This window comes from Drosophila rhopaloa, unplaced genomic scaffold, assembly GCF_018152115.1.
Source record: "Drosophila rhopaloa isolate 14029-0021.01 unplaced genomic scaffold, ASM1815211v1 contig_3, whole genome shotgun sequence".
Classification (NCBI taxonomy): Eukaryota; Metazoa; Arthropoda; class Insecta; order Diptera; family Drosophilidae; genus Drosophila; species Drosophila rhopaloa.
In genome coordinates, this window is record NW_025335123.1 from 12,398,706 (window position 1) to 12,413,771 (window position 15,066).

At 43.8% G+C, this 15,066-nt stretch overlaps 2 protein-coding genes across 3 annotated transcripts; one reads left to right on the plus strand and one right to left on the minus strand.

Annotated features, from left to right (window-relative positions):
• Window positions 1-2,910: 2,910 nt before the first annotated feature.
• LOC108051169 (NEDD8 ultimate buster 1) lies at window positions 2,911-6,531 on the minus strand. The gene is made up of 5 exons (XM_017133163.1): window positions 6,270-6,531; window positions 6,061-6,202; window positions 4,736-5,194; window positions 3,570-4,367; window positions 2,911-3,455 (listed from the first exon to the last, which is right to left on the minus strand). The coding sequence occupies exons 2-5, from the start codon at window positions 6,178-6,180 to the stop codon at window positions 2,976-2,978; spliced, it is 1,857 nt and encodes a 618-aa protein (XP_016988652.1). The 5' UTR covers window positions 6,181-6,202; window positions 6,270-6,531; the 3' UTR covers window positions 2,911-2,975.
• Window positions 6,532-7,474: 943 nt separating this feature from the next.
• On the plus strand, window positions 7,475-14,891 carry LOC108051144. 2 transcript variants are annotated; one of them, XM_044461117.1, is made up of 6 exons: window positions 7,475-7,881; window positions 8,779-9,057; window positions 9,664-11,351; window positions 12,029-12,696; window positions 12,752-12,925; window positions 13,856-14,891. In XM_044461117.1, the coding sequence occupies exons 1-6, from the start codon at window positions 7,533-7,535 to the stop codon at window positions 14,889-14,891; spliced, it is 4,194 nt and encodes a 1,397-aa protein (XP_044317052.1). In that variant the 5' UTR covers window positions 7,475-7,532. The 2 variants fall into 2 exon arrangements, with proteins under 2 accessions (XP_044317052.1, XP_016988619.1); XM_017133130.1 differs by having other exon boundaries at window positions 7,827-7,881; window positions 8,782-9,057.
• The last annotated feature ends 175 nt before the right edge of the window (window positions 14,892-15,066 follow it).

Consider the following 15,066-nt stretch of genomic DNA (forward strand, 5'->3'; position numbering starts at 1 on the left):
AAAATATTTTTGCAAACAAAAAGGAAAAATCAGCCCGATTTTTCGGTTTTTCAGTCAAAGCCCTAGAAAATAATTGTCGAATGTTGGAATGGCATACCTCGTTAAACTCGTTATAAAATTTCCAATCAAGTGGTATCCTCAAAAAAAAGTATTTTTTCGAAATTAAAAATCATGATGGTAAGGTAGAGGAGTAATAAACAAATCATTTTCCCTTTAACTCTTTTTCTTTTAAAAATAAATAAAATGCATATATATTACATGTTTCAGCTGAATTTTGAAAAATTATATTTCTAAACAATTTTAAGAACTAAAAAATAAGTGATTTTTTACACCTTCGGCTGGAAATCTCCTTAATATTATTCCGGGTTCAATGGCTAGGTTCATTCACAGTCGATTTCCATTAAGACGAAGCCATTATTATAGACTTCTCCGAAATAAATATAGGTAGCAAGTCGGTTGACTCAGCTTCTGGGTTCCCTGTGTTACCGCAGCACCCGACGTCAACTCCCACTTAAGGCACGCATGCGACCCCCTTGAAATAGAGAAGGGTTAATGGGGGAAATGGGAGGTTCAAGTGTCGTTCGCTAACTTCAATCTGTACTTAGCTGCTTTTCAATCAAGCATTATTTAAAGTCTGTAACTAGTTATTCAGAAACTATCTTTATACTATTTGCACACCTTTTCCATGCGGAACTAAACTACTTAAAGGAATTTATTAAGATACAATAACTTATATATAACTGTTTTTATATAATTTATTCAAAGTATAAAATTGTGGAGACATATTTTCTTTGGACATGTAAAGGTCATTTTGTTCTTTACATGAAATGTATTTTATAAGAAATCTTCTCATTCATATATTTTTATATCACATGTCTTAACTTTATTCTAAAACGAGGACGGAAGCTAACTTCGGCAAGCCGAAGTTTTAATACCCTTGCAGACTTTGCCGAAGTTGCTAAAACTGAAAAAGTAGCGAAAGGAATAAGATATACATAAATAAACTAGATTTGCGTCGTTTGATGTCAATTGCTTTTATACTGCAAAAATGTCATATAAAAAAGGAAAAAAAGGGATACTTTCGCAGCCTTTAATTATTTTTCCTACGGAAGCTATAAGAAATAGACGTCCGATCGGCAAGCGCTTTTACCCTAATCAAGATATGCGTAAATAAATAAGACTTGGAAAAATGTATGTCAGTAGCTTACACACTACGCGAAAAATTCAGAAAACCAACAAATTTGGACCGATTTCACCCTGTTGTTCCTATGGGTGCTGTAGGATATAGACGTCCGATCGTCACGTGCTTTTACCCTAATCAAGGTATGCATAAAAAAATACGATTTGGAAAGATTCATGTCAATTGCTTATATACTGTGCGAAATATCCTAAAAATCATTAAATTTTAACCGATTTCACCGTATTGTTCCTATGGGAGCTATAGGATATAGACGTCCGATCGCCAAGCGCTTTTACCCTGATCAAGGTATGCATAAAAAAATAAGATTTGGAAAGATTTATGTTAATAGCTTTTACACTGCGCGAAATATCTTCCATTCTTGAAAGTTATATCCGATTGTTCCTATGGGAGCTATAGGATATAGACGTCCGATCGCCACGCGCTTTTACCCTGATCAAGGTATGCATAAAAAAATTCGATTTGGAAAGATTCATGTCAATAGCTTTTACACTGCGCGAAATATCATCAATTCTTGAAAGATATATCCGATTGTTCCTATGGGAGCCATAGGATATAGACGTCCGATCGGGGCGATTTTCAAACTTGATCTGCGTACACATGTTTTAGGACGAGTGTGAAAGTTTCAGATCGCTAGCTTTTAAACTGAGCTCGCAAACGGTATTGAAACAGACGGACAGACGGACAGACGGACAGACGGACATGGCTATATCAACTCAGGAGGTGATCCTGATCAAGAATATATATACTTTATAGGGTCGGAAACGTCTCCTTCACTGCGTTACAAACTTCTGACCAAAATTATAATACCCTCTGCAAGGGTATAAAAAAAAATAAGCATCCATTTGAACCTTGTTAAACATAAGATATTGTGCAATCACAAAAAAATTGAGTGACTTTAAAATTAGTCTGCATTGTTTTTAAATTAAATATTTAATTATTATCAAGTTTTTAGCAAGTCTCTTGTATTCCCTTAATCCGGTTGGAAAATAAAAATAATCTCGCCGTTATCTAGCAATTACCTTAAATGTTAGTCACACCGTTCACAAAGGCACTTAGTTTTTTTAAGTCCATTTATATTCCTTAAATTGTTCAAGGCCCTGTATTGTATGGTATGTCAACTTTATGGCTATCTGTATAAAAAATCGTTTTATTATTTAAGTTTGCTTTCTGTAGACATTATCTAAAGGCCATGGTACATTATAGAAATGTATAAAAATCGTTGCAATCGTTTATAAAATATTTCCCCTTCTCTATAGAAAAATAAGTCTTGCTAAATTATATATATATGGATAAAAATCGTTAGAATAAACCTTAGTTAAGCACTTTTATCATATTGAAGATCGTGAAATTCTGTTTAAATTAGCGGGGGGATGAGCTTAGTGGGCGGTGCCCTTTGGCCCCGGCAAGGTCACGACTGCAGCCAATCAAGCGCTGCCGTTCGAGCCGGGGTCGAGAGTCAAGCGACAAAAAAAAAAGGTAATTGCCAGAGGCGCTAACAAGTTTCAGGTGGCTCTGTAGATTCTGCCGCTGTCTCGGCGTAATCACATTTCGCAGTTGTCAATAGAAGGGGCAGGCATGTACTTATAAATCTTTATATGTTACTATTTGCCGAGTTGGACAAACAACACACGGGAGGGGGAGTGAATGCCACTTAAGTGCCATTATAAGACTACGATTTGCAATATAGACAAGTCATGATTACAGTTATCTCCACAACCGGTTTTCGTTTTTCTATATATTTAGTGGTGTATAACAAGGTAAAGGCGAATGCATATCACTGCTGCAGCAGGTTGAGATATTCTTCCAGGATTTTTTCCTCCTGAATTAGGGGCAAATCCAAGTAGTCCATATCATTCTGGCTGAGGTCGGAGTTGAACCGCTCATATGCCTTGTAGGTCTCAATTTCGGAGCGTGCACGTTTCAAAACCGCATCGATGATGGGTGACGGAGGAGCCAACTGCGCCTGGTTGGATGCACTCGAAGTGGACGGACCATCCAAATCCTGGCCTTTAGCGCCAATCATACGGCTAACACGCTCCATTGTCTGCTTTAGCTCATCTTCGCTCTGAAATGCGCGCAGCAGGCATTCGATGGCCCGCTCAATGTCATTCGATGAGTTCTCGAGGGCCACGCGAACATTGTCCTCGTTGAATCCCAGCTGGAGGAGATGATCCAACTTCGCCGTGTCGGCAGATGCACGCGTCTGGGGCAAAGCGGCACGCAGCTCTTCGGACTCGGTCTGCAGCAGTTCCACCTGGGAAAATGCCACAATATTCGGACAAGAATTGAATTAAATATAGCCAAACAAAAAAAGAAATAAACTTGCTTAAATCTTTTAAAATAGAAAGAAATATTTTGACCTACTCACCGCTTTGGGTACATCGTTTTTGGAACGCTGCAAGGCTAGAGTAGCCAGTCCCCTCTCGAATCCCATTTCGGTGAGGGTGCAGACACTGCGGGGATTAACCCAGTCGCTTTCGTTGGCATTGGAGCGCATCAAACGGCGCTGCAGAGCCCGCTCCGCCTTCGATTGCTTGCGGGCATCCTTGAGCTGCTGACGACGCTCCTGAATGAACTGCACCGCTTGCTCCACGTTGCCGTTGCCCTGGCAGGAGCGCAGAGCCAGCCGAGCCTCCCTCTCCTCGAAGCCCATCTCCACGAGAAGAGCCAGTTGATCGGCGTTGACCTTGAGCTCCCTCAGCAGCATGTTGGCCGCTTCGAAACGCTCGAAGGCCTCATCACGACGGTTCTGGTGGAACATCACCACGCCCTGGAGCAGCTGCAGGCGCAAGATCAAGGCTCTTTCGGGGCAGGCCTTGCCCTTCAGCGAATACAGCCTCTCGAAACTCTCGCCATAGCTGCGACGGAAATTGCGACCGCAGACGGCCAGACGTCGCTCGGCATCCGGCAGCTGGGTCACGTTCTTCAGGCAGAGATAGCACCACACTATGTCCAGGTTGAGCAGGGCATAGTTATCCACCGACTCGAGGAACTGCGAATCGCAGGTGGCAAAGGACTCATCGGCCTCCAGGAGCAGGAGCAGAGCCTCTTCGAAATCCTCGCGCAGCATGGCCGCCCGCGCTTTCTCGCAGAATCCCAAACCGATGAGCAGGGCCCGATTCTCGGCGGGCGGCAGAAAGACGGGGCTGCCATTCTGGTCCTCCATCTAAGGGGCAAAGAAACAATATTTAATTTTCTAATTTTCATTTTAAGTTATTAACCTAATATGAACATTCATAGCTCTAACTGTGCTGTAAAACTGTTTACGATAGACTTTATTTTGTTTAAATGAATTATAAAAAGTTCTATGTAGGTTTATATCTTCAATTTTATTGTCAAGATCTCGTTATCAATATTTGGCAAAAGTTTTGCAACTAATGTTGAAGATTATTCATTGTTATTAACGTTATTGTTTTAAATATTTGTTCTCTTACTTCAAATCTGTAAAACTTTTGTTAAAGTTTTTTTTGGAAAGGATAGTGTTTTTAGTAATGAAAGTTCAATCAAAATCAATTGGTTTTCCGATCCACTCACCTCAACGAGACGATTTTGCGAGGACACCACAGCCTCCACATCGGCCTTGACCCGATTGATCCTTTCGTAGAGGGCTTCACTGCGATTATTCCCATCGCCCACGATCACAATCAACTGCTGGTTGTTCTTCAGCTGTTGAGCAGCCAGAGTGGCATTGGCGGCCACCATCCTCCCGGCAGCGATACACTTTACGTGGTTCCGATCCGGCAGCTGGAGTTTCTCGGCTATAGCCGCTTGCAGATCGGAGCCCAGGCAATTCAGGTCACACTTGATGTCCAGCATGTTGGTGGTACCGCTGCGGTTGTCAATCCGACGAACCTTGAACGTGGCCATTCCGGTAGCGGAGAACTCACGGCGGGCGGCCAGCTTACGCAGTGCATTCTCCTGCAGCTCCGTCAAAATAAACTTGCAGCGGCTCAAATCGAAGCCCAGAAAGCGGGAGTACTCCTTGGCCAGGTTCTATAATAAAATAAGGTTTTTACAATATTGATTCATTTTCATTTGTGGCGCATTTATACTTATTATTACAATTTTGAATACTTTTTGCTATTGAAAATAAGGAAATTAATATAAAATGATTCTCGCACGTATTTCTGCACTTGAGTTTCTTACCTAATAAATCATAAATATTACTAAATATTTATTTTAACGCCTCTCAAAAATACTTCACATAAGTATGTATTTTCACCTTTTAAATCATACTAGGTAATAAATCGTACACCTGGAAACCGCCTATTTGCTTACTGATCATTATTAACATATATAGTATTTATTTCTTTATATGTAATTATTGTACGTTTGTCAAATTGCTAATAAATAAAATTATGAATTCTGAAACAACTGCTTCGAATTTTAAGAACATTTTGCAAATATATTAGTGTATTGTAAAATAGATTTAAAATGACTCAATATTGATGTCAGAATTTTCTGAGTTAGAAAAACCTTCACACAATATTGATTAGTCAGTCATATTATCTATGGTTCCTAAAAATGTACCTGTATCTAAAATAATGAATATTTGTTAGCCGAGTATAAGTACTCCCATTAGGGTTGTAAGCCATTCGAATTTGTTATTTTACACCCTATAGCTTTAAATTACGATGGAATATAAATTTGAAGTCACAATATTTGAGTTAAAGATTTTTGGAATATTATCAAATCTGCCAACTGAATACCGAATCAATTTTTAAAACGTAAAGGATATTTTTCTAAGAAAAAATATTTTTGGAGCAGATTCCAGAACTAGAATTCATTTTCGGCGGTTCGAATGGTGGAAGCTCGACATGTGACGAATCAAATAAATCAGATTTGGTCGAAATTCGTACCTCCAGGGCGCCCTCAATGCTGCCGAGATCCTCCGAGTAGTACGGTTCCTCCCAGAGCTTTACGCCCTCGTTTTGGAGGCGTGCCCGCACATGGATGAAGATGTTGTCCAGATGCGACATCCCCGATGACGATGCAAAAATTCTGGTGAAATAAATCAAGTATATATAGCTTTTTCGACCCACGTCACAAAGAAAGTCATAATATTTACCTTCGATATGTTATTGTTCTTCTTCTTCCACGGCGCACATGTGTTTTTTGAGCGCAACAACAAAGAAAGATGCGCAATCAGCGATGTTTGCCTCTTTTGCTGGTCTCACTGTACTTAAATGCCAATAAACGGCCTGTAACTTTAATATGTATATGTATGAAAAACGAGCATAATTTAACGTGTGCACTTTTCTCAACAGTATTCTAAATAAATTTAATATGCGAGAAGGCAAATGCAAGGCGAGTGGTTATCAAAATGTGGACTATCGATACAAACGTATCGAGCCTCATCGCAGCCAGCTTAATGCCGGCTGGAAAATATCGAACGAAACACTCGCAAAGGCTGACTGATATGTATTAAGTAGTAAAGCGAATTCATTTAAAAATGTATTAATTGTTAATATAACTAACTAAATATTGTCCAGGGGTAATTGTTTACTTGTTTTTTTATTGATTTTTTTTTCTAACATGTACTAACTATTTGGGGTTTTTTTTATAATTTTACTTAGCCATAATCTTATATTTTAATAATTTGTCCGATAGTGCGGGTAGGAGTTACATAGCACTTTAAGTTTTGTAAGCATGCTATCGATAATCATACCCGATTTGGATGATATTCTATTTTAAATTTAAATTCAAACTTAAGAAAATTACATTTATAACGATTTGATTAAGAACGTGGTACTTATATACAAATTAATTTTCATATCTGTAATTATATGGCAGTTAAATTTCTTAGAACTGACTATTTTGTTATGTTTCTTGAATTATTTAAATTGGAATGAAATAAAAACTTAACTTCTAAGTAATATAATTTTTTAATAGTATTTCCTCACTGAAATATTTAAATAAGCTAATTGTGAAATAGTAATTATTTTTATTAATAAAATGTTGTCACTTATAAATTTTTAGTGATAATTGTCTATCTATAGAAAAATCCCTTTTGTTTGTTTAATACACCTAGTTGTGAAATAGGCAATAGCCGGGTGATCCTTCACCGCGACAGCTGACTCCTTGGAGGACCAACCCCCGGTGGGTCGACCTCCTCCCTTATTTTCCAGGTACTTTCCAGGTGGCAGGGCAGGCCTCGTCGCACCTGTCACAATTTCGCCGGTGGTGAGTGTGTCTCGCGCTTGTCTCGCCCCTGAAATTTCAGTTACTCGCACACTGCGAAAGCACGCGGCGGTCACAAGGATATAGCCGCGATAAATAATATATATCAATACGTATATAGCGATTCGATCCGATTCCGATTCCGATCCCGATGAAGACCCGCCAACTGCCGCTGCCGACGACGACGACGGCCTCGTTCCGGGCGAAGCAGCGGGATGTGGGCGGCCGGCTGGGCGGGATGCCCTGCGAGCGGGAGCGGAAGCACGAGGCGGCCAAGAGGGAGCGGGAGGAGCAGCTGAAGCGGGAGCGGGAGAGGGAACGGGCCACGGCAGCGGCTTCAGCGGCAGCATCGGCGGCGGTGGCCACAGCGGCACAGCGGGTGCGCCAGCGGATGGGAGCGGACAAGGATCCCGCCAAGCGGAGGACATCGCATCCCAGGGAGCGACAACAGGCACTCGGCAGAGCATACGGACCCGGAGGAGCATCAGGTGCAGCTGCAGGTGAGCTAATGGGCCCAATTTCCTTTCTTTCCTTCTCGTCCTAAAATATAAACTCTTAAAATATAAACCAGTATTTTTTATTAAAAAACAAACAACAAATTTTTGGAAAAACCCAAAAAAAAATCTATTAAAAATTATTTGTTTATTTCCATTCAATTGTTTTATTATACCCTTGCAGAGGGTATTATAATTTCAGTCAAAAGTTTGCAACGCAGTGAAGGAGACATTTCCGACCCCATAAAGTATATATATTCTTGATCAGCATCACCAGGAGAGTCGATCTAGCCTTGTCCGTCTGTCCGTCCGTCTGTCCGTCCGTCTGTCCGTCTGTCCGTCTGTCCGTCCGTCCGTTTCTACGCAAACTAGTCCCTCAGTTTTAAAGCTATCTGCTTGAAACTTTCCCAAAAGTTGTCTTTCTATTGCAGGTAGTATATAAGTCGGAACGAGCCGGATCGGGCCACTATATCATATAGCTGCCATATAACTGAACGATCGGAAATGCCATAACTTTGATGTTTTTTAAGTTAGGAAGTTGGGATTTTCTATGGGTTTTATTTTTGGCCAATCAATCCGACCTACCAAATTTCATAAGGATCGGCCGACTATATCCTAAAGCTGCCATATAACTGAACGATTGGAAATGACATAACTTTGGTGTTTTTAAAGTTAGGAAGTTGGGATTTTTTATGAGTATTAAGAATGCATCATATGAATAACCGATCCGGTTTTGGAGAATATAATTTACAGAATATTCTGCAAGGGTATATCAACTTCGGCTCCGCCCGAAGTTAGCTTTCTTTCTTGTTTTTAAAGAAACTTAAAAACAGAATTGATATGAAAATAGTGTTCCAATAAGGACTTAAACAAATTTTATATTGTATATATTTTTAATCGAAGCAGTCGGAAATCGCACAGGAAGAGGACCAAAAAGAGAGGCACTTACACCGAAGTTCGTGGAGCAGCACGATCAGGATCAGGATCCGGAGAACGACCAGGATGATGCCTATGATGCCAAGGCCGAGCAGCTGAAGAATCAACTGGAGGAGCTGGCCGCGATGTCGGAACACGAATTCGAGGTGAAATTCCGGCAGTGGCTCGACCAGGAGGGGATTGCTCGGGAAATGCACTCTCATCTGCGGGTGGAACTCATTCACTGCTTCAACAACACGGCTCTGGGTAAAGTTTAATTAAGAATGGAACAGACTATCTGGTCTAAAAGTTTTTAGGATCTGATATCATTCAATTGAATGGTCTTGAAATATTTTTAAACATTTTAAACGAATAAATTATTAATTAAATTAAAATATTTAAAGAAGAATATATTCTATATCAGCATATATTCTTTATCATGTCCGTTTGTCCGTTTGTTCGTTTGTCCGTCTGTCCGTTTATCCTTTTGTCCGTTTGTTCGTTTGTCCGTTTGTCGGTTTGTCCGTTTGTCAGTTTCTTCCCAAACTGGTCTCTCAGTTTTAAAGTCATTTGGATGAAACTTTGCCAAGAGTGTTTCAAAACACATTAGTTTCTTAGAGTTTCAAAAGAACGGATTTAATTTTATACAAATCGGATGACTTTACCATATGTCTGTTATAGAAACAATCGAAAATAGTTTTGAGATAGTCCTTTTATAGATTATTTAATGTTTGCAACATCTGCCAGGATATAATATAGACTTTGTTTCCCAGCTTTTTCTCAATATTTTTACCACCATGTATGATCATGGGGATAAATGCCCCATTCGATCGGTTTCCTTTAATGAAATCCCTTATTTTGCCATTTTGCCAGGCCAGTTGCTGAGCAAGGCCGCCGGAGTCCAGATGGCCCACTCGCACTCCCTGCTCCTCTCTCCGCTGGCGATGATGCTGCACACTCTGGTGGCGGAGTTCCTGCACTCCCAGAACTGCCACTTCACCCTGTCGGTCTTCTGCAGCGAGACGCCGCATCGCCACAAGTTGCCCGACTTTGGCAGTCGTCCGGAGTTCCGATTTCAGACGGAGGAACTGCAGCAGGTCCTCACCGCCGTGCTAGGTGGACAGGGGGATGGGGAGGGGGAAGGGGAAGGGGAGGAGCCAATACAGGATCCGGAACTGGAACAGATAGTGGTGGCCCACTACGAGGAGGATCTGGCCGGCCAGACGCAGTGCTTGCTGCTGGCTCTAGTGCGATCGCTGGTGGAGATCAGGAGGTCCTTTCCCGTTCAGAGGAGGGAGGAGCAGGAGGGGGAGAAGGACCAAGAAAGGGAACCAGTGAAGGAGCAGCAGAAGGAGCAGAAGAAGGAGCAGGAGAAGGAGCAGGTGAAGGAGGAGCCCCCCATTCCAGTGATCCTGCAAGATTCCTCCTGTCAAACCGACCCGGCTGCCTGCCTGGAAGCCCGTCCCGAGGTGGACACCAGTGACCTCTACCAGACGGAGGAGCACGAGCTGGTCCTGGGCGCTGACGGCCGGAGTGTCTTCGTGGGCGCCCGCGTCTCCCAGTCGCTGCACTCCGTGGAGCAGCAACTGGGCCAGCTGATGAAGAACGTCCGCCAGCTGGCCAAGTCCTGTGCCCCGCCCGTCGAGGTGATATCCTCCACAGGCTTCGAGGAGCTGCTGAAACGGGAGCTGCGCGAACGGGAGCGCCTCACGAAGGCGGGACAGGCCTTCAATCCCGGCGAGACGGTCACCAAGCTGGCAGGAGGCGTCGACGAGAGGGAGGTGGAGGAGGAGGAGGAGGAGCCGGTGGCGGGGGACGATGTGGTCTACTCCGATTTGGGGCCCATCCAGTTGCCCGTGCTGGGCGTGGCCATTCCCCGCCTGCCGCGCCTCCATCCGGAGCAGCTGGCCAGCCTGGCCGTCATCCGGCAATCCCTCGAAAAGGTCCAGAGGAAGGCCCGCCGGCCGCAGGGCAGGATGTACGTGTCCGTGGAGCGAATGGAGACCCTGGTGGGCGACGTCTGCGGCTGCGTCCAGCTGCTGGGCAACGTGCTCAATCTCTCCATGGAGCAGGAGCACGCCGTCGGTCTGCACAAGGGCTTCCAGAGGGGCTATCGCGAGGGCTTCGCCCATGGCCACTTCATGGGTCTGCAGGAGGGCCAGCAGCAGGAGCAGTTCGAGCGGAAGAAGCGGGAACGGCCACCGCCGGAGCGGGAGGATTGCTCCGTCCAGGTGGAACAGCTGCCCACGACAAGTAGGGCCATCCAAACCACGACGCAGTCATCGACCAGGACGAGTGTCCACACCCAAACGGATCGGAAGCACCTGGTGGACGCATGGAGTCAGGCGGACCTGCGGACGGAGTCGCAGCCAAAGTCCTACGAACAGTGGATCCACGAGATGCTGAACAGCTCCAGTGGCCAGGTGTTCCTCGAGCGGGTGGAGCTATCGCTGAACAAGGCTCTGGAGCTGCAGAAGGAGCGGCTGGACGAGCTCTACCAGGTGAAGCTGCGCCACCAGGCCGAGATGCTGCGGCTCAGCAGGCGGCAGAACTCCTGGCGGGTGAGTCTCTGGGGGATTGCTAATGTACCATTGACCTCGGATTTCATGGGATTATGTCCGGATGGCTGAAAACCAATTCCGATTTATGTTAAAATATTAAAGAATATTTAACATAGTTTACATATCCTCCGCAAATAGAGAAATATTATCCAAATAGGCATTCTGTTTGAGCCATTAACTGTTTTAATGTAACCAAAAATACGCCAAAATCAAACAAAAAAGTTGGACTATTAAACATTTGGAATAGCGAATTCAAAAATTAATTAATATTAATTAAAAATACAGATGTATAGTGCAGAATTATTGGTTAATTATTTAAATTCCACCTTAAGGCTGGCATCTCCCATAAAAGCTAAACTATTTCAACATAGTGTTAATAGAGTTATACAAAAATTAATAGTAATATATATATACTATATTACATATACATATATTTATATATGTCTTGTTCTTAAATAATAATTTCCCTATAGATCCCAAATTGTAAAGAAATTTAATTTCCAATTATTTTTACTGCTCTTAATAACTCTTCTTCAAAGTATTATATTTTTTTGTTACCCAATTTTTAACATATTTTAAACATATTTGGTCATATTCCGCTTCATATTTTTACACACATGATTTTATATCATTCCAAGTGATATATCTAAGTAAATAATCGATGTGTGCTTTTTCAGACACTGTGCAAACGCGTGGAGCGGGACTCGCAGTCGTCGGTGGAGGCGCGGGATCTGGTGCAGAAGATATTCCGGCTGCTGGAGCACTACGAGTCGCACCACCACCAGCTGGCGGAGAAGATCCAGCAGACGGAGATCGCGGCGGAGCAGGCGGCCCGCATTCTGCCCATGTGGACGGAGGGATCGGTGAAGGGCACTGCTCCTGGCAACTGGAACTCCGCCATGTCGTCCACGCTCACTTCCAGTGGGATCTGCACCCCGGTTCCAGATCGAATCGCCATCGAAGCGGCTGCAGTGGAGGTGGATAGGCCCCAGGAGGATAGGGCATTGGTGGAGCACCCATATCCCGGTCTAGGCTATCCCTGTCAATTGCTGGCCCTGGCTCCTCCAGGTGGAATTCCAGTGGCAGGCACCTTGGTGTCCGTGATTCCCCGACTTTCTGGTACTTTCCCCAAGGATCCTGGTCTTCCTCTCCCGCTGGTGACCACTTCCAGGACCAATAATGATCCACCAACTGTAGCCAGATCTGTTCCTGCTGCAGAAGCCACTGTGGCTCATCCAATCCCCAGCAATAGCAATCCTCAAGCTGCGGAAGTGGCCATATCCTGGGATTATGCCCGTGAAGTTCCTGCATCCATTGATTCACTACCTCCGGAAAATATTCCCAGGTAGGTTATTTGATTCGATATATCTCTTATGCTGAAACTAATGATGTGTTTCCAGAGACACTGTGCCTGTGCCACCAGGACCTCCTCCTCCTGATCCCCCGAAGCCTTCAATGCACTCGGTGGCCACCAATACGATAGCACCACTGCCACTTCAATTGACACCACTAAAACCATCTGCCGGCAAATCCTCGCAAGGTCCCAGCTTCGAGGAGGCTCTACTAAGTGCCAAGTACGTTTTTAAATTTCCATTTCTGAATATATATTTTGTTATACTTTGAAAAACAAGCAACCCATTTTCAATATAGTCCAAAACAAATGCATAAAAATTACGAAAAATCAATCCAAAAATAAAAAAACAAACTCATTTTTCGAAAATTTGGAAAGGGGTAACATCATTAAAAATGACGAAATACCGACCCAAAAAAAAAAATTTAACTAAAAACACAGATTTTCAGAGAATTAAACCACAAACATTTTGAGGTATGCCACTTCAAAATTGGATGTCTGTAAGAAAAGTTATGAGCTTGGAAGTGCAGATTTTGGGCCCTTTTCTGCAAACCGATTTTTCGAAAATTTGGAAAGGGGTAACATCATTAAAAATGACAAAAAATTGACCCAAAAAAAAAATTTAACCAAAAACACAGATTTTTAGAGAATCAAACCAAGATCATTTAGAAGTATGCCACTTGGAAATTGGAAGTCTGTGAGAAAAGTTATGGCCTGAGAAGTGCAGGGTTTAGGTCACTTTTCGGCAAAGTCATTTTCCGAAAATCATAAAAAATGATAAAAAATCGATCAGAAATTACAAAAAAAGTTGAGAACACAGATTTTTAGGGAATTAAAACAAAAACAATTTAGGGTATGCCACTTTAAAATCGGATGTCTGTAAGAAAAGTTATAAACTTAGAAGTGAAGTTTTTGGACAGTTTTTTGCAAAGCCGTTTTTCGAAAATTAGGATAATGATGTAACCATCATGAAAATGTCAAAAGAAAAGTTATGGACTTAAATGTGCACATTTTTGGTCACTTTTATGCACATCCATTTAAAGGGTAATTTAAAATTTGCATTATGAATTTAATTAAAAATGTAATTTGGTCCCACGAAAAGGGGAAATAATTATAAACTGAATTTTGAAATTTATTCACCCAATTTAATTAGGAGCCGCATGCTGCAGCTGGAGCGGGAGAGCGACCTGCTGGAGCAGAGCTTCCTCAGCTACCTGGAGAAGGCCAAGTCTACGCAGCCCTCCGCTCCGAAGTCCACGGAGGAGTCCTCGAAGAGCCGGCGGATGCGTTCCAGTTGCCAGCGGGAACGTGACCAGATGAATCGCACTCTGGACGGCTTTCGGGACTGGCACCGACGCGTTCGCAAGGAGGATGCAGTGAGTCTGGCCCAGCTGGAGGATCTGCAGGGGCAGCGAGTTGTCCCCGGCTCCGTGCTGGACTCCAAGTTGTCCTCGCCGCTGTGGATGTCGGAACAGGAAGAGCAGGATAGCTATCCCTTTACGAATGCCATCACCGAGGCGAGGAGCAAGCTGCTGGGCGAGATCATGCCGGCCAGGAGGACGGCGGCGGAGGAGGAGGTGGAGGGTCAGGGGAATTGGCTGCCGGATTTGCCACCGGCGAACCCAGAAGTCCTCAATCCAATTAAGCGGAGGAGCAGCAATGGCGAGATGAGCCTGCTCCTTCGGCGGGCGAAGGAACCCCTGGGCCGCCTGGAGATCCCTCATCCGCTCCTGGACACCAGCAGCAGCAGCAGCTCCACTCTGGAACTGCCCCCCTTGGAGGCGGGCAGATCGACGAGCTCAAAGCTCCAGCAGTCCATGGCCAAGATGCAGTTGCTCTTTGGAGGCGGAGAGCCAGTGAAACCAGTCGTAGTCCCCATTCCACAAAGGCGCACCACAAGACCTCTGAGTGCACCCACCCCAGGATCGGAATTGGGATCGGGTGGAATGGGGGAGGGTGTGGTGCTACCACCACGACCCCACACGGCGCCCACAGTCCTCCACGCAATCAACGAGCAGGAACCAACCATTCTAAGCCTGGACAGCTCCACATCCAGCTCCTCACTGAGATCGGCGGGCGCAGCTTTTGAGGATCTGGTCACGGGCGCTGTGGTGGCTGGTGGCCAACACCCCCAATCCAGTCCGGAGGTCTCCTACAGCCAGGCCTTCTGGAAACGCATGAATCTGTGAAATAATCAACGAAAATACTCAATAAATATGTTTTAAAAGAATACCTTTAATTCGTATTTTCAAATTTTAAGTACGGCCGGCAAAAAAGGTGACCCCAAACTCCTCTTCAAGAGTCCATAACTTAGCCAATCGAATCCCGATTTCCATTTTACCTTTGACCTCTTAAAGTTGATAA

Bases quoted from the DNA above. Each gene is read 5' to 3' on its own strand.
- LOC108051169 (XM_017133163.1), bottom strand. From the start codon at position 6,180: ATGTCGCATCTGGACAACATCTTCATCCATGTGCGGGCACGCCTCCAA. The intron at 4,368-4,735 runs GTGAGTGGATCG...TTTGCCCCTTAG, and splicing joins CGCAAAATCGTCTCGTTGAG to ATGGAGGACCAGAATGGCAG. The intron at 3,456-3,569 runs GTGAGTAGGTCA...GCATTTTCCCAG, and splicing joins AAAACGATGTACCCAAAGCG to GTGGAACTGCTGCAGACCGA.
- LOC108051144 (XM_044461117.1), top strand. From the start codon at position 7,533: ATGAAGACCCGCCAACTGCCGCTGCCGACGACGACGACGGCCTCGTTC. The intron at 7,882-8,778 runs GTGAGCTAATGG...TTTTAATCGAAG, and splicing joins AGCATCAGGTGCAGCTGCAG to CAGTCGGAAATCGCACAGGA. The intron at 11,352-12,028 runs GTGAGTCTCTGG...GTGCTTTTTCAG, and splicing joins GGCGGCAGAACTCCTGGCGG to ACACTGTGCAAACGCGTGGA.